We start from the raw sequence: 24,417 nt of genomic DNA on the forward strand, positions 1-24,417 counted from the left end.
ATTTGGCCTAGAGAACAATTACTATAGTAGATCAAAAAATAACTTCAGTTTTTGGATTACACACTTAAGTACTTCAGGGGTGCAAATAACTTCATTTTTTGGCTTAGGTTATTTTAGAGTACGGAGAGGGGAAGATAAGGCATGGATTGAAAGTGAAACTGATCAAGAAGTGATCACTAATGTGAAAGTAATAATTAGAATTAAGTGTACTGACCCTTGTGGTCCGGCCCTTTCCCGGACTCCGCGCATAGCGGGAGCTTAGTGCACCGGGCTGCCCTTTATGCCTGCATAGAGACAGCGCACGATTTTCAGTACACTTAATTCTAATTGTGAAAGGTACACTTAATTCTAATTATTACTTTCACATTAGTGATGACTTCTTGATCAGTTTCACTTTCAATCCATGCCTTATCTTCCCCTCCCTCTACTCTAAAACAACCTAAGCCAAGGGTCTATGCATGCATGTTTACCAATAATTACGTTCATCATTATTGATTGGTGTGTTTTGTGCCCACGTACGCCTGTGAATCAAGACTTATAATTATGATTTCGCTTTTGGAATTTGCTCCAACGTATTTTTATTAAATAAAATTGATATTTTTCACTGCGTTTACATCTTTATGTAGGAAACATCTTTATGTAGAAAATTAACACCTGAAAACATTATAGAAAGAGTTGTGATATACTCCCTCCGTTCACTTTTACTTGTCTACTTATTACTATATTAAATTACATTTTTATTTTTACTTGCCACTATTAACAATCAAGAGAAAAATAAACTTTTTTTTTCTTCATATTTTACCCTTAACATAAACACTTATTTCTCAAATCGTTTCCCAAAACCTAAGACTAAATATAAATTAATATGAATATTGATTACTCCATTCCATAGGGACTAGCAAGTCCAATGGATTTTAATTAATTACTCCAACTTAGAAGGGAGAGTTGCAGTGCTACCGCAAATTTTAGTTAGCTATCCTAGATGATACACTAGCAAAGCCAGCATCTAGCTATTACCATGCACTTTTTTGCGGTAGATACTAGATAGATGGTAAAATTTACTGAGTGTTTATTTCAAATCAAGGTGCATAATATGTTCTTTGTTTCATATTAAGTTGTATTTTTATCATTTTATTTTGGTTAAAAAATAAGTAGTGTTTTATATAATTTAGAAAGTATTAAATGCTTTTTTCTAAATTTATCTTTTTTCGGATAAGTGAGTTTTTATATAATTAAGAACATATATTATATATGTATTATTTAATTAAGGATAAAGTAGTAAAATATTTCATATATTTTAAAAGTGAGTAGATTTCTTAAAGTGTATCTCAAGCTGAAAGCACCACATGATACAGAATAGAAAGAGTATATATTTGTATATAAAGTTTTCTCATTTAATTAACGGAACATTGCGTGCAGTACGTAATATTTGGCTCCGCTGCATTATTCTTTGTACAGTTTTAAGTAATTCAGAATCTGAATACTGCTTTATAACAAAAACACCGAGCATCTCTTTTTTTTTTTTAAAATTAAAGTTCACTAGGCTTTTGGCCTAGGGCTAATTTTATAAATTTTATCAAAAAATCCAGAAGTCTGTACAACTGTAGCCAAAAAGGCTAATGAAAAATACAAAATTTAAACTAATGATCAAATTAAGACTTATAATTGTCTTAATTTGATATTACAAATTGTTAAAAAATTACTAATAGAATGAAATTTGAAATAATTGCTCCATAAAGAACTTCTGTTTCTATATCTCACATGCTCTATATTTGGCCCTCTATATGCACCAAGGCAGTACATTTTCTAACTAATGACCAGTTCTCAGTAGGATGAGCATCCCGGGGTGCTAATACCACCAACTAAGAAACAACCATTAAATAGAAACTGTATGCCCATGTGTACTCAAGAGGTCTGTTGTGTTCCATGTGCTCAATCATTAAGAGCAGTAATTCCACTTCATGTCATTTGTCAAAAGTGTCTCCAACCAGTTGCAATTTATGCTGGTAAAACTTCTCAACATCCTGATTACACTGTGTTTCGCTGCTTGTTGGTATTCCTTCGGTGTGGTTGTTCTGTGGTACCTGTTGAATTAAAAATCCTTCATTTATGTTAGTTTGTGTACCTGCAACCATTAGCAAACAGTTAGTGTAAACACCGAGCATCTCATTTGCATTAATGCCTTTCTAATTAATTTTTTGTTTAATTTGGTTTCCCTTTTATGGATTGGAGAAAATTCGAATTTTAGCAATAGAGCTGCTTTCAAGTCTTCGGAGTGTACTGAAAGTAGACTCATATAACGTACTGTAGTAATCATTCACCCTCATAAAAGAAGAGAATTAATGTTACAATCACTCATCATTCGTTTCATTTAGGAGAGTATATAACACTTGAGGGAAGTTACGATTAAATTTATTCTTCACTCTAGAGAGTAATATCGAATTTATTCTACTTATCCCAAATGATAAGCAGTGGTGGCTGGCACATATTGTAGCATTTATTAGTTATACTAAATACAAATAACAAGCAGTTTTATTAACCGAAGAAAAACAAGCAGTTTATAAGAGTAGGGGTTACTGATGTATGGCAGTAAATATTCCCTTGGATATACTTATTGTAGCATTTATTAGTTAGACTAATTACAAATAACAAGCAGTACTAATAGTGGGGGTTACTGATCTATGGCAGTAGATATTCCCCTGGATATTTGGGTCTTTTGAGGCCACGCCCAACAAGAAGGTGTTCTATCGGGATGAGTTTCTTTTGTTTTTTTTTTCCTCATTATATATGTTTTTTTATCTAAATTTTACTTCTTATATTACAGATCAAAAAGGTTTACGCTATTACTACGAGAAAATGACAAAAATGATGCCTTATGTTTCGCGTTTGCTCTGCAGTTGTTCTTTAAGTACACTTTCGGTCTCCATCAAATGGAAAAAAAGATTTAGGGAAGTACAGTTTTTACAATTTCTGCTCTTTTCGTCTAATTATTAGTGTCTAGTACAGTTTTTTATTTTGCGGTTTTCAAGATTTGATGTGATGGGATTTTCTTGAATATTTGATAGGGACAAAAATATTAGCTTTTGACAAACTTAAAAGACCAAAACTGTCCGGAGCACACTTTAAAAACTATTTTAAACCTCCACTCAAATATGAGGGTCCATCTTTACCGTATATCCTATTAATACATTGAATTACCTTTTCTTTGTTTACTAAACATACATCTGATTAGTGATCACATGCCGTTACTTATTACAATGTGTATAAAAGCTGAACTCCTTCTTTCCTCATCAATCTCCGTTTAAATTTGGGATTACATTTTATCCACAATTTGGTTATCGATATTAGTTAACACCACACCTAATTTTCACCTCATAAATCGCGTATTTTAATTTTTAATTTTTTCGAATCCAAGACGGAGTAAGGATGCTCTTAAAAAATTAAAAATTTAAAAATCATGAGAAAATTGTAAAAATTGACGTTTAATTATTATTTTTCATAAAAATTAATAATTACAAGAAATTACTCGTTATTTACTTTCACAAATGTGATTTGAAAAGAAGATACGTATTCCGCTCTGTCTAACTCGGAAAGTTGGTAATTAAAATGACGTATGAATTACGGCTCATTTAGACCGCATTTTTTTTTACATCTTTAAATATTGCTCGGAAGTATATCAATATTGGGCTCGTTTTGAAGCTCGTATTTTAAAACGACGTGTTATAATTTTTAGTTCGCCAAAATATCATTTTACGAGGGGCAAGTTATTGACACCCAATTTTGACCATCCTTTCTTCCAATTCACTCACTTGAGCTTTTAAATTAGTAATAAATTAAATTATCTTTTATTATTATTATATTACTATTACTATTACTATTACTATTACTATTATTACATAATATATTTAATCTAATTTAGAAGCCAAAAAAATATAAGAAGAATGGATTTTCAAAATAAGAGTGAGACATTTTATTTACAATCTCGCAAAGCTTTGTAGGTAACCCATTTGACCATTTTGCCATCTTAATTTTCAACCCATATTACTCCCCTCACGTGCCCAAGGAATTTCCTGCACATTCTCACTTAGTCTTTCCTCTTTTGTAGGAAGATATATTTACCTAGACTTTAATACATACCCCACAAGAATTTAATTCTTGAACAAAGATCATCTCAACATCTTCACCTCTCCTCCATTTTCCTCCTAGCAGCCGCCTACTTCCTTTCCCTCTTCCATTTTGGCAAATTTTTCAACTTTCAATAGTCAAGGACCACTTTGCCTGCCCCGTTTTGTGTAACCTTTCTCTTTTCCTCATCTTTAGGGATTTGGTCGAGGAAGAGGACATACAACTTTTTGAACTTTGATATTTTGCAGAGAGATTCAAACAAATCCTTTGACTTAGTTTTGGAGCCCAAAATTTTGAATCCACCAAATCCTAGCCCTCTTTTTCCATCTAAGGTGCAAATATACCCCTCAACTTTGTGATTTAGAGCAGATATGCCCCTCGTTATAAAAGTGGTGTATATATACCCCTGCCGTTACAAAAATGGTGTATATATACCCCTGCCGTTACAAAAATGGTGCAAATATACCCCTGCAGTTACAAAATGGTGCAAATATACCCTTTTCATTAACGGAATTGTTTTTAAAAATCATTTAATTTATTTTTTAATTAAAAAAAAAGTCTACCTATATTTTTTTTAGTATACATAATTTTCTAAAGCCACATGGTAATTTTTTTTCTGGTGTGTCGGGTCTGGAAAGTTTAAAAAAATATCTCCGTGACTTTAAAAAAATAAGTCTACCCATTTTTTTAAGGGAAAAGGGCCTGATTTACCCCTCTACTTTGGGAAAAGGTTCATATTTACCCTCCGTTATACTATCAGCCCATTTATACCCCTACCGTTACAATAGTTGAAACATTTGCCCCTATTTTTAACCCCCCGCCCCTGATAGTATAACGGGGGTAAATATGAACCTTTTCCCAAAGTAGAGGGGTAAATCAGGCCCTTTTCCCTTTGATTGCCGATTCTTCTATTTTTAGATAATGTTGCAGGTTTCCTAACTAGTTCTGATTTGCTAAAAGAACAATATACACAATAATTTTATGCAAAAGTAAGACATTGCTTCATCCAAAAGCAGGTTTTTACAATGGACATATTATAACAACAATTTATCTAAATGAGGGCATTACATTACATTCCTTTTTTAAAACTTACTAGACCCGACTCACCAGAAAAAAAAATTACCATGTGGCTTTAGAAAATTATGTCTACTAAAGAAAATATAGGTAGACTTTTTTTTAATTAAAAAATAAATTAAATAATTTTTTAAAAGAATTCCGTTAGTGAAAAGGGTATATTTGCACCATTTTGTAACTGCAGGGGTATATTTGCACCATTTTTGTAACGGCAGGGGTATATATGCACCACTTTTGTAACAAGGGGCATATCTGCTCTAAATCGTAAAGTTGGGGGTGTATTTGCACTTTTTCCCTTTATACTTTATTAAATGCTTCAACATAGGGGAAGCTAAAAAAAAAGAGCTGGAACTATGAAAAACTCTTTCATCTAAGATATTTATATTTTTCTATTATCTCTCAAAGAAACTTTAGCATTTTCATTATTCTTACTCTCTGTCCAACTCAATCTTGCTCACAAAGGAGTATATCTGAGACCTCAAAGCCCTTGTTCACTGCACCACCAAAAGGTCAGTGACTTTTGTTTTTCTTTTGTTCACTTCCTTCTTATCTTTTTGAAATAATACCTTCCTTTTAGACTAATTGAACTCTTATCTAGAATCTTAAGTTTTGCAGATTTTTAAAACGGAGTTAACTTTAAAATAACTTTAATTAACCATTAGGTGTCCTAATTCACCATAAATAATTAGGTGGCGACTCCTTAAAATAAACAAAAAAAAACAGGAATCACCAATATGTTGTACTTCTAATTTAACCCGGTTAAAATGGGGTATAACAATTGATGCTTTGCTACACTTATTTGTTTTGAGCCTTAGCCATATATAAAGGAGAACCATGAATATGCATTTGTAGTTTAGTGATATAACACTCTAGGACTCTTTCCTGTTTATATGTAAAAATCTTGATATAGGATTCACTAATGTTATTAGGATCTATATTTCTATTCCAGAAGACGTGAAAGCGCAATAGTAAATTCCTTATTCGAATTTATCGATTCATATAAATCTATAATATATGCTCTTATATTTAGTACACTTTTTACATATTTAGAACTCGTGTTATACGGCTGTTCGATTTCCTTCCTGTTACCTTCATTAGATGTAGTGCTTTGAGGTTACTTTATGATTATATCTTGTTCAACTTGGATGTAATTTTCCATGAATCAAGAATATTCTTTCTTTGTACCCTTCATGCTGAATTTAAATAGTAGTATGAGAGTCCTGTTTTATGAGTTAGGAATCATAGTAATATTTTTCAGCTGTTGAAGAATTATGAAATATGCCTTTTTTTTTATTTGGAGATCATGCTTATAGGATGATATTAATCTTTACTTTGAATGGATGTCATAATGTGCTCTATTCCAGTGCTATAAATATCTTGACTTTTTGTTTATTGTGTTGCCAAGAATCATATTTCCCCTCTAACTATTTCTCCCATTTCTTCTTTATTTGACATGTACACCGGAGCCGAAGAGTTTCACTTCGAAACTCAACGACACCGCTACCGCACGGAGTATCCGCACATCCTCATTCTTTCTCGTCTCCCAAACGTCGAGTTACAAACGAGATTTCTGCCCTTCTGTTGAAGCCTAACATGGCCATTGATCATATCGCTTATTTTCGCTTCTTTTGCTTACCTGTGTTGGTGAATGATTTTTATTTTCAATTATGTGTTCACTGTTGAAGGTAGAATCGTTATATAATTGATTAGTGACTAAGCCGTAATTAGCTATTTAAAGTCTTTGCCTCATAATATAAACTTCCAAAACCAGTCCAGAAGTCCTGAATTTCTTCAAAACTTAAAGTCTTAGTCAATATTTTCCTAGTATATGCCTTTGTTAAAATAAACCTATTTTGGGCTTTAACAGAATTCAAGAATCCCTTTTTTTTAAGTTAAAGGCCTTCAGGTGTTTATAACGGTTAATGACGATTTTCCTTAAAATTGAACAAGGATATTTGACTTCCATTTCATCATTGTCTAGTTCCACTTCATACTTATTAAACTAATTATATATTTTATCACTGCTGTTCTAATCATGAATAACTTTCTTATCTAGACTTATATTCTACACCGTAACACTAGCCTTAATTAATTAATGTAAATCCGATCGGTTAATCATTGTTAATGGATCTTAAAAGATGCTTAATACCTTCCCTTTAGATTAATTGAACCCTTACCAAGAATCTTAAGTTTCGTTAAAATGGAATTACCGGAATGTTGTAAACCATTTTGACTCCGGTTAAAATGGAGTATAACAACAGGTATAAGTTTTGTGCCAAAATCATGGTATTATCCTGAAATAATCTTGTCTTGAACCAAACGCCCCTTAAGGATTGTGCTTCCTATAGGCGGAAGTGGGGAGGATAATTTCATGGGCCAAAACTCAAATAGCAGGAAAGAAATAGAAGATTGCCCAGGCAATAATTTAATCAGCTTTTGGTAAGATAATAGATGACGCCACGAGAACTCATAGCATGAAAATAAACCAGCAAAAACATTATGTCAAACGGGATAATAGGTGTAACAGACCAAAATTTAGATTAAACAGCACTTAACAAGACTGATCAGAAGAAATTGGCCATCTAATGTCAGCTGTTTCAATATCTTGGCTTCCCTCCTCTTCCACGGCCACGCCCATATCCACCTCCTCTTCCTCCACCACCGCCACCTTTTCCACTGTTAGCATAATGTTTTGTTTGCATGTTTGCTGGAAGGGGTTGTATCTGATCTACACACTTCCTAAAGCTAAAATCATCAACAGAATCATCGTCTCTAACAACAAAGAAGCAGCGACTCTTGAAATGTGGATGAAATCGGATCTGGAAAGCGCGAACTCCTGTACCAATCTTCCTTTCTGGCTCGGAATGACCCTTCTTAAGTAAGTCAAGTAACACCATGTGCTCGTACTGCAATACCAAACTAACAAAATGTAAGTGATCAAGATCATCATATCGCAGATATTTAGTTCGGAAATGAAAATCCATGAAAGCTAAATCAAAGTTCCAACAGAGAATGCTTATAGAATCAACATTCTTGTGTAGTAATAACTCCTCTCCAAGGCTGTTACACCTCGGAAATTCCGGATTTGTTGCCTTGTAAGTAGGCTAATGTGAGCTTAAGGTGATTATAAAATCCTTACAAGATTAAGGAAAGTATTAGATAGCTTAAAGTGCATACTATAAGATTTTGAAGTCATATGAATACGTGAAATCTAATTTGTTGAAGGAAGTGAAATGTAAGTCGTGTTCGGAAAGGTTTCCGCTATAATTGAGCTAATATTTATTTGGTACTGTCTTGAGGGGCTGCTATAGGGTCTATTGTATGGTTAATGAAGTGTTATATAAGTGCCAAAGAGGTTCCACAAGGATTGGAAGTCAAACGAATCAACGAGAGAAAGTTTCGGATAACTGTGAGTTATACAACCACTTATACGGTCCGTATAAGGGGGGTCCGTATAACATGACCTTTACAGAAAGGGACATTTTCTTGGTGGTGTTATACGGTCCGTATAATATGGTCCGTATAAGTCCATCGGGCAGATTTTTTATTTTTGTATAAATAGATGACCCTTGTTCTTTTATTTCATTTCTCACATTTCCAACAAGTCTTGAGAGCTCCAAACGCTTCTCCAAACATATTCCACTCCAATACAAGAAAACAAAGATCAAGAGGCGAGAATCAAGGTACCCATGTGTTAGAAGTCTTGCTAGGGTTAGTAGACTCCAAGAATGGCTTGAGTATTGAAGCTAGGGTTTTCATCCAAGGTGATATCTTGCTCCAAGGCCCATTCTTTTTTTTTATTAGCGCCGGGTGTCCGAGTCTCTTTGAGCCCCGACTAATCCCGGGGGTGCACAGGCCCTCGGCAAGGAGTTTCCCGCAAGTGCACCACGGGTAAACTCCAAGGCCCATTCTTATGAGATAAAAGGTTAGTTTTCATGCTTATTTCATGTTATCAAGAATGTTTGGTTGTTGAACAACTCGGATAGAAGAAGAAAGTAGAAAATGAGGTCTAAACCTAAGCTTTTATGATGTCTTTGAGTAGTAAGCTAACTTGAGTCATGATTCTTAGTATGATATGGATATAATCTTGTTATGGAAGGTAATAATGGTGAAGAGGAAGCGTTGTATAAAAATGTGCAAAGGGTTGGTGTGAAGTTGTTAGTATAAGTTGAATATGAGAATGAATTTTGAAGACTTAATGGAATGTTATTATTTGATTATGATATTGTGGATGTTATTATGATTGTTTGGGGGTCGTTTTGTAATATGGTGGAAGTTGATGAAATAGGGGAAATGCTGCCCAATTTTCGTTAACTCATGAATTATTCTAGTTTGAATTTAAGAATATCATTAAGGCTTGACCATGGTATGAATCCTTCTAAATGTAGATTTTCCGAGCTTCGACGGTGAACGTTTAGTAGTTAAGAAGACAAAGAGGTATGTAAGGCTAACCCTTCTTTCCAAAGGCATGTTTTCCTTTGCGTCTATACGAGATATTCACACTATTCCTATTCCTATAAATGTTGTAAGCTCATGACCCTCGAGATTCTCTCGATATTGTTGACAATGTTTCTTGGGAGGATAATGATAACGATTGTGATGACAAGATAAATTCTAGGGATGCCATCTAAAATATTCGAAACGTCCTATTCCTAGAAATGCTAGAATGTTCATGACTTTCGATATTTTTGAGATACCTTTGGTGAAAGTTCTTCAAAGTGATGATGGTAATAACGATGATGATAATAGTAATAATGACAAGGATGATGATGATGTTGACGTGACTTAAGCACACCTCTGTGTGTGTGTGTATATGGCTATTATATAACACCGAGCTTATATGGCCGGGTACAACATCTACCGCGCGCACACCACTGCAGCTGCGTACGGATAACACTGAGCCTCGGTAGGGCCAGGTATGTATAACACCGAACCTTATCATGGTCGGGTGTGTAAGACACCGAACCTCTATGGTCGGGTATGATACTACTATATGTATAAATGTATGAATGGAAGTTTCCCATTAGAAAGAGGGTAAATAAATATGATGAACGTCGCTAGAGGTATAAATGGATCTTTCATCCCATGACTTTTCTATCTCACGATATTCCTCATGCTTCCATTATGTTATTGATTATGCCTTACATACTCCGTACATTGTTCATACTGACGTCCTTTTTGCCTGGGGGTGCTGTGTTTCATGTCACACAGCCCCATATTGCTTTGCAAGAAAGTTATACGGGAGTTTGACTATAGGATGTCCCAGGCTATCAGCTGGTTTGGTAAACTCCATTCAGTTCGGAGTGATGCCGCATCGGAGTATTTCCTTATGAGCTGAGTCATATACATTATGGGTAAGTCGGGGCCCTGTCCCAACTTAGGTTTTGATATCATATCTTACGTTAGAGACTTTTGCAGACAGAGTCATGTATACAGTACGTCATCCTTGTAAGCAGCTATGTAAGCCAATGTATCAATATGCATTACTTTACAGATCGAGAAGGACAGAAAGAATGTTTTTGAAAAGCTTTCATCATGCATTTCATCTCATAATTTAAGAGTCCAGTGAGACTATGAGTATAACGAGAACAAGCGGGTTCGCTCAGCTCTAAATAAGGGTCGGGTGCCCATCATACCCTATCAGGATTGGGGTGTGACGAAGGCAATCTTATGACCAATACAAATCATATACTTAGCTAAGCCAATATTTGACCTTTTTCGCTCTTAAAATGAGATTGAGTAGAAAATACAATCTCCGCAAAGATACTAATTGAACCCCACGAAAGTTCAAAGGGCAAGAAAGCACAATGAATTCAAATTTGGAGCCCAAAGGACAAGCTTTGAGAGGAACATGAATTTAGGGCAGGAAGAAAGAGCACAAACTAAAAAGATAAATCTACAGGACAAACATATGGTAATTTCGGAGCAAAAAACAAATCAAACAGATTATCATCCCTACTGCAACCACAAAAGTTCAAATAGAGTAACATATTTCCAAACTAGGCCATCAAAAGATGGATAAGATAATCAGAGGCAGCCAAAAGATTATCCAAGTAACACTAATTATAGGTAAATGATGTCTGTTGTCAAAATATGCATATCCAAGAAAGGATGTACAATCTAATACCTTGAGGTGTTAAAGCCTTTAGACTTAAAAGGCAACTTTTGGAGAGCAACTATAATGACTAAACCATCCATGAGTCAGCACCCATTCGAAAACTATTCTTTGATGCGAAGAACAGCGAGCAATTTGACATCTATATAAGTACAATATAATGTAATTTGATGCTTCACGAAATGGACATTTCAGAATCCTAGATGCAAAAACCCCGCTAAAAAGATCCTAACTTGCCAACTTAAAAGCGCCAAATATCTCTATTACATTCAGCTATGCCCACATATAATCAACTGAGCCGGAGATTCTAGGAGCAGGGTAAAAAACAAATCTTGCTTTACACCAGCTAAACAACAACAACAACATACCCAGTATAGTGGGGTCTCGGGAGGCTAAATTTGTGAAAATATGCTGAACTATTGACACATTTTTACATAAAGAAATATTTACCTTGTTGAGATTGAGATTGAGAGACCAAGAATGAAGCAGCTTATAAAAATAGTCAAACATCTCAACAGACGAAACAAAACTCTTCGACCCGACACTAACAGGATCCGACCCGACTTTCTTTTCCTCTTCAACTTTCTGTTTCTTCGTATCGTCTCCATTCTCTTCATCTTCCCTTTGACGCTTCGACCCGCCGTTATCCGCCACGTCATCATCGGCCATTGTGGTTTCTTCTTTCTCAGCCATTGCTAGGGTTTCGTGTTCAGTTTCTGCCATGACTGAGTTGCCAACTTATATTTTTGGAAAAACAAACCCTAAATTTCGGTTTGCAGTTTTTAACGTTTTAAATGGAGGCCTTTTTTTGACCCGACGTAGCTGATCAATCCGGATTATTTATAAGGAGTAATTGGTCAAATAGCCATTTACCGCTTATGAAGTAAGCGTTTGGCCATAGAAACCCAAAAAAAAAAAAAAACACACTTTTAGGGCCTGTTTGGAAAGTCACTTAGGTAATTGAAATTGGGTATAATTGAATGTAATTACACAGTTTGACCTGTTTGTTTGATCAGATAATTACACAATTAGGTGTAATTGAGAGGGTGTAATTACACTCTCCAATTCTCAAGAGAGGCCTGAGAATTTGGTGTAATTACACTCTATAATTATAGGGTGACCTTTTAGTTTATTTGTTTTTAATTTTATTTTAATTTCTTTTCTTTTCTATTTTTTTTTTATTTCTTTGCTTTTCTCATTTATTTTTATTTCTATTATTTAATTTCTTTTTTATTTTTACTTTTTAATTATTTTCATTTTTAAAATATATTTTTCTTTTATAGTATTTATATTTCATTTCCTTTCTTCTCATTCCCAACCTTTTACTTCTTTTGGTTCCATGTAATTGCTCGTATTTTTTAAAAATTTTAATTTTATTCATTTAGCATAACCGTGTTAATATTCTAATTTTTTAAACTACGTCCCTTAATATTAGAAAGAATGAGTCATTAACAAACTTAGCATATAATGAATGACGTTATTAAAGTAGAATTTCATTGTGAATGAGGTTATAGACTTATATTTTCTCTTTCTTTTGAATTATAGGAGTATTTAGTTATGTTACGTTGAAACTTACTTATGTAACGTTAGAATTTGACATAAGAGTATTATGTTTTTTTCCTTTTGGATTTTGAATTTGGATTATATTTTTTATTTTAAAAATATTTGCTTTAGTACTATGGACTTGTTATTTCACATTGCATGCTGTTTATTTTTCACTTACAGTTGATAGAATTATTGTCAAACATTTGAATAATGTTATGGCATTAAATTCATAAAAAAAATTGTCAAACATCCAATCACATGATGTTCTCACAAAAAAGGTATGCTTTTAAGTTTTATAATCAATTAAAATTAAAATATTATTAGTTTAAAATTATATATCAATTATTTTTTTACAATATTGGTTACAAATATATGATTATTAATTAACATATTTTCAAGAAACAATGTATTATTAAATAACTAATTTAATTTTATTTATAAAGGCACATATTTTTTATATTAATTTTAAATTTTTTATAATCAAATTTTATTTTTAAATTAAACTAACTGTGTAATTACACTTGTGCAAACAAACAGCACGCTTGTAATTACACTGTAATTACATTATGACAAACAAACAGGTCATTGTAATTACAATACTGTGTAATTACTAGCTTGTGTAATTACTAGGGTAGTAATTACACCAATTCCAATTACCAGGTGGCTTTCCAAACAGGCTCTTATTGAAATGTTGGAGTTGGAGTCGGAGTTGTGTTTGGTCATAGTTTTTGTAAATAGTAGTTTTTTGTTGAAATGCACTTGTTTTGGTTGTGAAAATTTTGAAAAAACTTGTTTTTCAAATTGAAGTTGTATTTGAAATTTTCATGGCCAAACACTAATTTTTGATAAAAGTGAAAAAAAAAGTGAATAATTCTTATGGCCAAACGGATCCTAAGTTGGCGTTTGGCCATGAAAACCAAATATTTTTCACTTTATTTGGAATTTTAAAGTTAGAGTTGTGTTTGGCTATAATTTTTGCAAATAATATTTGATTGTTTGAATATACTGAAAGTGAAAACAGATTTTTTTTGGTGTTGAAGTTGTATTTGGTGTTTTTCAAAAGTTGTATTTGGAATCTCCATGGCCAAACACTGATTTCCAAATCAAGTGAAAATGTTTTCCGGAAAAAGGTAAAAAATTCTTATGGCCAAACGAGTCCAAACTTTTAGGCAACATTTCAAAATTATTCAATGTCTAGTTGCTTTGTAACGGCGGTTATAAAAATTTGATAAGAAAATGGAAAAAAACTACAATCATTTTTCAGTTTAAATTTTATAGATTATTCTTGATAAAAGATTGAATTCCATAAAGCGTTCATGAAGTTTGAAACTCCAACAAATATTAATAATCAATTTCATGAATCATTTTCTGGAGCTTAAATTGATAAAAGGTTGAACTCTATGAATTGTTCATGGTGTTTTTTCATACTTAGATTGTGAAAGTTTGAACTACATGAATTGTTTTTGGAGTTTAAACTGATAAAGATTTGAACTCTATGAATCGTTTATGAATTTTGAAACTCCAACAAATTTCGAAATGCTAGAATTCCACTTGTCAGAGCTTCCAACTTCAGCACCTTATGTTGGACTTGCTTTATAAATTTAGACATATTTTGTCCAACTATTATTTTCAAATTTAAAAATGACTTTTTAATGTTGAAAAGTCCCACATCAGATGAAAAAAAGGATGAGTCGTCTCTTTATATGGACTTGGGCAATCCTCCCCTTATAAATTAGCCTTTGGGGTTGAATTAGGCCTATTAAATTTTTTTGGCTAAACTTAATTGTCGACTAAAAAATAATTATTCCACGTAATTTTTACGCTACCTGCAAACGATATTGTAACTCACCCAACCCAAAGCTAAGTGTAAACATAAAATTTGTGTCTAACAAATAATCAATAGAAAAGGGTTACAAATTACAAAATCGATTTTAAGATGCATTAGAGGTTATAATATTTATAGTTTTACTGAAATTACTCTTAACAAGAATATTAAATATCTTGAAATTGATTTTAATTCTGACCCAAAGACTTGAAAACTTGGTATGAATCTTCGTCTTGAATTTGATTATTCATCATGAATACGTGGATGATTGTCACGAATAATAAATTTGGATATTATTCTACAAATCTTGATTTGTTTTGTTCTTGATCAGAAATCTTTTGAAGTGCTATTAGTCAGAGCTCGCTTGTAGATTATAAGTTTTCTAGTGTTTGTGATGTTTCACGGGAGTTCTCTATTGTTACAATTGACAAACTTGTCTACTTTGATTTGGTTGATTCATTTTGAACTAGGCAGAATGGTTTGGGACCCCCCTAAACTTGTTATCTTTTATTTGGTGCAGACCTAAACTATGCGTTGACTTAATTTCCCCTCTGAATTTAGTAATATGATAGTCTCGACCCCCCTAGACGCTGATGTGGCAAAGAGCGTGGATACACTATCTTTTAGGCGCGTGAAAAGGTTAAAATTCGAAAAATCAGCTTTCAAATGGGGTAGTTTTCAACTATTAATTGCCACATAATTAATATAATGATTTATTTGATCCAATTGTATTTCTTTTTGTTTTTTCTTAATATACATTGCATAATTTATCCCAATTGTGTTTTTTTCTTTTTCGATATGATGATTATTTATTTCAGCTATGTATTTTCTTTTTCTTTTTCTTAGCCAAATAAAAATAAGGTTTAGCAAAAGTAAGGAAGTTTCTATGGTATATTTTCTACAAAAATATTGTGTATTTTTATTTTCATGCACTTACTATTTATTTCAGTTGTGCATTATTTTTTTGGGGTCAAATTCATAAAATATTTGGTTAATATTTTATTTGATTTTTTTTAGATGCAATGATTATTTGTTCTAACTGTGTATTTCTACTTTTCCTGGCCAAATATATAAAAATAACTTGATTATAATATCATTATCTTTAGGCAAAAATAAAAAAATTATAGTCAAAATATTTTCAAGTTCTTTTTTTACAAATTTGGCCCGAAAATGATGATTTAAATAATTGTTGAACTTAAAAAGGTAATATATATTATCCTTTAAAAAATGCCACATGGACAAAAAAATCCATGTGGCAGCGCATGTGTCACACTTCCATGGGTTGTTAGCGTCCAAGGGGGTCGTGCCTATCATATTTTTAAGTTGAGCTGGGTAATTAGGCCAACGTAAAGTTTAGGTGTATACTGAATAAAAATCGACAGTTCAGGGGGGTCCCGATCTATTCTGCCAACTATGAATCAAACTCATTTATTGAGTAATAAGCGTTAGTTTGATTGGCTTACATGTATATTTATAACTTGTGGTGCTTATATTTAAAATTTGATGTGATTTAGCATATCATATCATGCTACATGGAGAAAATAGGATCTCTTGCCCTCTTACAATTTGAATAGAAAAAAATGATTTTTTTCAAATCTCTTATGTGTTTTTTTCAGATCTCTTATGTGTAAAAAATGAAGATCTCTTGTAAAAAGGTCATAAAACTAAATAAAGTTTGTAAAGAACAAAAAATAACATGTGTGGGAACCCCCCAGTGGTAATAGATTCAAACTAAATACTGACGGAGCTTGTCAAAAAAATCCTGGAATAGGGGGGATAGGAGGAGTATTTAGAGATGGAAGTGGGAATTGGGTAATTGGTTTCATGAAAGGATTACCTCACACTACCAATACACTTGCTGAGCCAACAGCGATTATGCAGGGACTCAAAATTGTTGTGGATCATAATCTAGCACCATTAGAAATCAACTCAGACTCAATGTAGGTAATTAGGACGATTAAAGAGGGCCATCTACCTTACATGTCTATCATATCTTAATGCAGGTGCTTAATGAGAAGGTTGGGTCATCCGGAGCTAAGGCATAGCTTCAGAGAGCAGAACAAGGTGGCGGACTTGCTAGCCAAAGAAGGAGGGAAGCAACTTTTGTTTGATGAAGTGAAGTTATTGGAAGCTCCTCCTATTTTTGTTAGAAATGTATATTTTGATGACCAATGTGGTACTCTCTTTAACCGGGTTGTAAATTCTGGTACCACCCATGGGGGTGATGATTTTGGACAGCTAAATGGCCTTGGGGTTGTTAACTCTTGTTACACCCCTCGTTTTCATAGTAGTAGAACTTATGATTTCCTAGTTGGGTATGCCTTGAGAATTGAGACCCGAGCCCGAGTATTGGAGATAGAAAGTGTCCTGCCCCGTGTGCAATGGTACCAGTAGGAATTCCTGGTGATTTACAGGGTTAGAAGTTGAACGAATCGAATCGACGCGACCTGAACTGAATTAGAAAAGTCTGCAGACACCGGTCAAGTTCGACGGGTCGTCGAACCTGTCGACGGGCCGTCATTGTGCGGTGTTAACAGGGTTCTGTAGCCTTGCATTCCGCAAGCGCAGGTCGACGAGCACGTCGACGGGTCGTCGACCCGCTCGTCGAACCGGACCACTGAAGCATTTTATTCTCCGAGTATAAATACATGGTCCACGACTTTATGTCTTATTTCTCTCATTCACAGATCAGAAAACCCTAATATTTTGCTCTCCCAACATTTATGGCATAGTAGTGAAGATTTGGCAAGACCCGGACCCCGTAAACCCGAGCTTGTGAAGAAGAAGGTTGTTTCTAGGGTTCCTCCAAGAATTAGAAGCTTGGGGAGTTGAAGTTAAAGTGATTCTTGGGATTCTTGACCCCTCAAGGTACGTGAATGATTTCTACCCTTGTATTTAAGTTAATTACTAAGAGTTTTGGTGGTTCATGTGAAGAGAAGATAGCTATGAAAGTGATAAGTCAATGAAAGGTTAAATAGTGCTTTTGGGGATATGTCAAAAGATGATTGAGGGATGTATTCGGGTATATCTTGTTATGAGAGTGTTGTCATTAATGTTATCTTTGATATTGTAGTTAAGATTGGATGGAATTAGGAGTTGAGGATTTTCTATGTTTTCAAGGGATATGTTGTCCATAGTTGTTAAGCTCTTTTGTAATTATGATGATTAGTGAGTAAGGTGAATAGCCTAATTAAGGCCTATGTTATCTTAATTGTAGACTTGCGAGTTCAAGGAATAAGAGTTGGACGATTAAATATATCTTCAGGTATGTTAAGGTTATTCCTTCTTCTTTTTGGCATGATCCTATGATATGAACCGATAAACGAGTAAGAGAGTTTCCATATTACTCTATTCTTATAAGTTCTAAGAGAAATACAGTTTTGATGTTTCGTACCCCGGCTATGGTGTTTTCCCCAAATACAGATCTTATGATTCCCTATCCTAGTAGTATGAGTTCAGTAAGGCCCATGAGAGGCAAACTATCACTTTACTGTTTGGGAATCCTATCGTTCAGTTTTACTTGTACTATGCATTTACTTTCAACTCTCAAGAGTATGTGTGAAAGGAGCACTTGACAGGGGGGTGAAGGTATGACCTATGATATTGCGTTCTATATGTGAAAGGCACACTCGACAGGGGGTGAAGGTGTGGCCTATGAGTGGTCCATGAGTGGCCTATGATGTTGGAGTATATGCATGAGAAAGGCACACTTGATAGGGGGTGAAGGTGTGGCATGTGATGTGACGATCAGGTGTGTACCTACTAGATATATATATCTATATATATATATATATGTGCATGTCCATACTTCCTGACATACAGATTCAGTCAGATGCAGACATATACTAGTTCATACAGATTCATGCAGATAGTTATTTCAGCTTATGAGTTCAGATCTTATTCATGATTTCTATACATATATACATGTTGTCTTTATGCCTTATATATTCAGTACATTATCCGTACTGACTCCCCGTTGCTCGGGGCGTTGCGTTCATGCCCGCATGTATAGGTACACAGGGAGGTGGTCCAGCTTAGTAGGACCCTTATCCAGCAGAGATCAGTGCACTCCATTCGATCCGGAGTTGCAGTCTATTTTGGTAGGCCATCCTTTTGAGATGTATATAGATGGGTACGACGGGGCCCTGTCCCGTCCTTTCTACAGCTTTATTCGAGTAGAGGTCTGTAGACAGTTGTATGTAACGGTCAGACGATATATTCTTTTGTGTACAGTATATATAGCAGCCTAGCCGGTTTACACTGTTCTTCCTCATGTTGTGTTTATATATATGCAGAATGTACAGAGTTCGGATGTTTCCTCTTATGAGATTAGTTTGTGTCATTTATGGGCTATTGATGTTCAGCATGTTTCAGATAAGTGTTTAGGGGTGTTTGGTCGCTAGAGGTCAGACTCCTCGTCACGGCTCATCGGTTTGGGTCATGACAACTCTAATGTAACTAAGATGTAGATATATGTTGCTATGAATATATATCAGTAGTATCTGTTTAGCCAAAAAAAAAACATGCGGCATGATGTTATTGACTCGTTTATTTAGCTTGATGCGCTCCGTCGATTGCCATGTGGTACAAATTTGGGCCATCAAAATAAGATAATCATTTTTGGGAAAATGACATAGGGTACCTACTTAAGACTCTTTATTACAAAATATATAGATAGTTTTCTTTATTTACAAAACATAATGATATTTTACAAAAAATGATGGATTTTCATATATTTTTCATTTTTTTATCAGAAAATGTTTTTTTTTAATTTTTTTTTAATTTATTTTTTTTTAATTTTTTTTTATGCTCAAAGGCTTAAAAAATTACCTAAAATTTTTGCGTATGAAAAATTTATGAAATGTGTATGTGTGAGCGAAATTTTTAATATATTTTTCATACACAAAATTATGAGCGAAAACCTTAAGCCTTGAATATTGTATAGAAGTTGTTATAATGTTGTTGTAGTTGTATTAATTTTTTAGAAACCTAATATGAACTTTATATATGAAAAATGTGAATGAAATTCTAAGTCTTGAGCGAGATATACATATTTCATACCATTCTCATACATAAAATTTTGAGCGCAATGTTTAAGCCTTGATCGAAATATACACATTCCATATGTTTTTCATACACAAAATTTGAGCGAACTTTTAAACCTTGAGCAAGATATACACAGAAATTTGAGCGAACTTTTAAACCTTGAGCAAGATATACACAGAAATTTGAGTGATTATTTCAAGTCTTGAATATTGTATCAAAGTTGTATATAATGTTGTTGTTATTGTAGTTGTATTAATTTTACAGAAATTTAACATGAACTTTATACATGAAAATGTAAGTGAAATTCTAAGCCTTGAGCGAGATACAAATTTCATACAGTTTTCATACACACAATTTTGAGCGGATTTTTTAAGCCTTGAACAAGATATACACATTTCATACATTTTTCATACCATTTTCATACATTAAATTTTGAGCGAACTTTTTAAGCCTTGAGCGAGATATACACATTTCATATATAAATTTTTGAGCGAAAAAAATATTTTTTAGAAAAAAAAAAATTTTAAAAATAAGAAATACATTTTTTTTAAATAATATTTTTTTAAAAAACAAAAAATAATTTTTTTTCATATTTTTTTTTTAAAAAGTATGTTTTGTATAGGATTTGTAATGTTATGTTTTGTAAATAGAAAACTATCGTCACATTTCATAAATATTTCTCCTTTATATGTATATATACGTACGTTACTTTAATCATGCATGTCTTACAATCTCAACCAATCTATCTTTTGTCTGCTTTAGAACCCCCTAAGACCGTTTTATTACAACTTGAAAGTTACATGGCTAATTTCTTTTGGAGTTCTATTGAGGGTAAAAACAAATATCATTGGAGTTCTTGGGACAACATGTGTTTTCCAAAATTGGAAGGTGGCCAAGGCTTTAGAAGTATTTTTGATGTTAGTAAGAGTTTAACTATGAAAAGATGGTGGAGGCTTAGAACTTGTAAATCTCCGTGGGGTACTTTTATTTTCCAGTTGCTTGTACTATTCAGCCTACCCATTCCCTTGCTTGGAAACAATTGGTCAAGATAAGAGATCAAGTGGAAGAACTTTTAATTTGGAAGATCAATAAGGGCAATAGTAATTTGTGGTGGGATAATTGGTGTGAAATGGGTGATGTAGCTCAGATTATTCACAAAAATGATTTTAATTATGACCAAATTGTTAGTGATGTTATTACTGATGGAAATTGGGATGTAAATCACTTACAGCTTCATGAATATCTTGCTGAACACATCAACTCCATTGACATAGGTAATCAGGATCTAACTGATACTCCTATTTGGATGCCTAACAGTAATGATACTTTTTCTACTGCTTCTGCCTGGAGACATATTAGACAAAAAAACGAGGTTTCTTATTTCTTAAAGAAGATTTGGCATAAGCATTTACCTTTTAAAATGACTTTCTTAATGTGGAGATTTCTGAAAAGAAACTTGCCTTTTAATGATACTATTGCTTCTAGATTTGGGATTGACAGTGATGCCAGGTGTTTTTGTTGTCCTATTGATCAAAGAGATACTATGCACCACACTTTCATTGGTGAGAAACTTGCTAAACAAATGTTGAATTTCTTTGGAAATCCTGTTGGAATTTCTTGGGAGGATATACCTATCAAGTGTGTGCTTCAAAAGTGGTGGAATATCAAGCCAAAAAATTCACTTCATCAGACTATTCTACAAATTACTCCTTTAATAATTTGTTGGGAGATTTGGAAAGCGAGATGCTCGGTCATATATGGAGGTAACAAATGCTATACAAAACAGATTCAATATAAGATTCTTTCTTATTTAAAATGGATTGTCTCCAAAGCAAAGAGTAATACTGAATGGAGTTATAGGTGGGAAAATATGTATCAACCGGTTATGGGCCTTATTCCCAAGATTGAATGTATTGTGGTTAAATGGTTGAAGCTCTCTGAAAATTGGGTGAAGATTAACACTGATGGAAGCAAGGATGCAAATGGTAGAGCTGAAATTGGAGGAAATTGTAGAGATCACAGAGGAATAATTATCATGGCCTTTGCTCGAACGGTGGGTATGGATACTAGTAATATGGCTGAAGCCAAGGCTGCTCTAAATGGCCTGGAATGGTGTTATCGAAATGGGCATAGCAATGTAATCTTGGAATGTGATTCAAAGATTGTGGTTGAGATGATCAAAGGAAACTACCATATCCCTTGGCAAATGAAGAACATCATTACTCATATTCAAAATATATCAAGTACTATTACCTGCGAGGTTCGACATTGCTATAGGGAAGCCAACCAAGTCGCAGATGCCTTAGCAAAATGGAGTATTACAAATGAGAATTTGAATATATTTGCACATGCACATCTTCCATCGAGAGCCAACGGACCTTACAGACTTGATCTCATACAAATGGAGTCCCTTTGGCATAAACAGAGGAAGAATTCTTTTGTATAAAAATGGTCCAGTTGAGATTGCCTATCACACTAGATTTGTATATTTTCGCAAAACCTGGTGGTTGACATCTTCTACCGTATATTTTAGCCATTATTGGGATCCTTTGATGCTATATTCCGAGATCTGTTGCTTTATTTTTTGTGAGCCGACATTAGATGTAAACTGAAACAGAGGGTTGAGCTTATGTTTCCCTTCGCTTTGTAATTCCTGATTTATTGATATAAAGGTCACGCCACTATACGACGATAAATTAAAAAAAAAAAAAACATCATTTTTTTGTGCAGATTACCCTTCAAAGTCACTGGTCTTTAATTTTTGTCCTTCAAATTGGTGGTCTTTAATTTTTGCCCTTCTCCTATTACCCCGAAGTTCTGAGTTCAAACAACAAAGTTATTAGTTTGTTGAATATCAAAGGACTGAAAGGTAGAAATATCAACTGTGGTGACTGGTGAGAGTAAACGTGTCAACCGGTCCGGTTTAACCAGTTCAAACCAGTAACCGGACCGGTAAAACCGGTAGAACCGGTTAACCGCCTATTTCTAACCGGTCCGGTTTCGATTTTTTTGAAATCGGAATCGGTTAAACCGGTAAAACAGGAACCGGACCGGTTAAATCGGTGATTTTTTTTTTAATATAGCCGTTGCTGGGCTGCTGTGTCCGTTATTGGACCATTGGCAACGGTCCATTTGCAAAAATGGCCGTTGCCAAATGGTCATAAACTCAATTTTTGCCCCCCCCCCCCCCCCCCCCAACCCCCCAAATTTTTTTTTTAACACTTTAACCCATCCCCCACCCCTATATAAACCCTTCTTCATTTTCATTTTAATCCACACCAATTGACTCTTCTCTTTCTCTCAAATCTCAATCTCTCAATTATAGTTACTTTGCAATAATTAGCCACTTTAAATTTCTCTCAAATAAATATTAAAAAGTCTTATTATAGTTTCAATTATTAATTTTGCAATTATAATATTGTTGGTGGAGTTAGTGATTTTGCAACAATCCGAAGTAGCTTTGGTGGATTTGCAATTCTAGCCGCCTTCACTTTGTTGAAAATTAATCCGGCAATTTGGTACCTTCGTTCCAACTCTATCTTTATTTTTCGCAATTTAATTTACGCAATTTAATTCTAGCAATTTAATTTGTTGCAATTTATTTTCTTGTGATTTATTTTATTGTGATTTAAATTAATTCTATTTAATAATGGCAAATAGATTTAGACGTGGTGCCGGTAGTATTAGTGGTATTGTTAGGGGTGGGCTTAATGAGGAAACATTTGTGGAAGAAACACCTAATTTAGGTATTGATGTTGGTGGAAATAATCCACTTTTAGGTCATGAGGCAATGCAACAACATTTTACCGACACTTTTAATGAAATTGATGATGATGGTGATGATGATGAAATACAACCCCCCGAAAATCCTATAGGAGATACATGTCCTGCACAATCACATACACAAGACAAACCGCCTAGAACTCGTAAGCCAACCGCTAAAATTTGGAAATTTATGACTAAGAATAGGGAAAACCAATCAGCTACATGTACCCTATGTGGACAAGTATTTAGTTTTAAGCAAGGAACTAGTAAGGATGGTGGAACGGGTACACTAAATGGTCATATGAGAAACAAACATATGGATGTTTGGGGAGAGCAAACGGGTTCAAATGTGGGGGGTATTCAAATGACGATAGACCCACGAACCGGTAGAAATTTTAAGTATGACAAGAAAAAAGAGCGTGTAGAAATAGCTAAAATGGTAGCTTATGATTGTTTACCATTTTCCTTTCCCTCGAGTTTGGGGTTTGTTACTTACATTCAACGTTGTTATAATCCGTTATTTGAGGGTATTCCTAGAAGTACTTGTAGAGCGGATGTTATAGATTTGTATAAAAAATATAGATTTTATTTGCGCCATGTATTTAATTCTTTAAATTGTACGTTTCTCTTACCGCTGATTTGGGTCTTAGTCTTAACAAGTTAGATTTTTTTGCTATTACATGTCATTGGGTTGATGACAATTGGGTTATGCAAAAAAGAATTATAGCTTTTTTATATGATGAAGGAAAATGTCGTCACGATGAATTTTTTTTAGCGTATTCAATGTCTACTATAATGAGATTTTTTAATATTTATAGAAAAACACTTTGTATTGCTTTAGATAATGCTTCTAATAATACAAAGGCGATTGGTCTTTCAAAAAGAGAAATAAACCCTCCACTAAAAAATATTTTTCATGTGA

General features: G+C 33.8%; 2 protein-coding genes across 2 annotated transcripts; one reads left to right on the forward strand and one right to left on the reverse strand.

Annotated features, from left to right (window-relative positions):
• Window positions 1-7,615: 7,615 nt before the first annotated feature.
• LOC132632942 (protein EMBRYO DEFECTIVE 514-like) lies at window positions 7,616-12,133 on the reverse strand. The gene is made up of 2 exons (XM_060349093.1): window positions 11,765-12,133; window positions 7,616-8,105 (listed from the first exon to the last, which is right to left on the reverse strand). Exons 1-2 carry the CDS (start codon window positions 12,035-12,037, stop codon window positions 7,797-7,799), a joined length of 582 nt encoding a protein of 193 aa, XP_060205076.1. The 5' UTR covers window positions 12,038-12,133; the 3' UTR covers window positions 7,616-7,796.
• Window positions 12,134-20,859: 8,726 nt separating this feature from the next.
• LOC132631467 (uncharacterized) lies at window positions 20,860-22,176 on the forward strand. The gene has a single exon (XM_060347041.1). It carries the CDS (start codon window positions 20,860-20,862, stop codon window positions 22,174-22,176), a length of 1,317 nt encoding a protein of 438 aa, XP_060203024.1.
• Window positions 22,177-24,417: the final 2,241 nt, after the last annotated feature.

This window comes from Lycium barbarum, chromosome 3 (assembly GCF_019175385.1).
Source record: "Lycium barbarum isolate Lr01 chromosome 3, ASM1917538v2, whole genome shotgun sequence".
Classification (NCBI taxonomy): Eukaryota; Viridiplantae; Streptophyta; class Magnoliopsida; order Solanales; family Solanaceae; genus Lycium; species Lycium barbarum.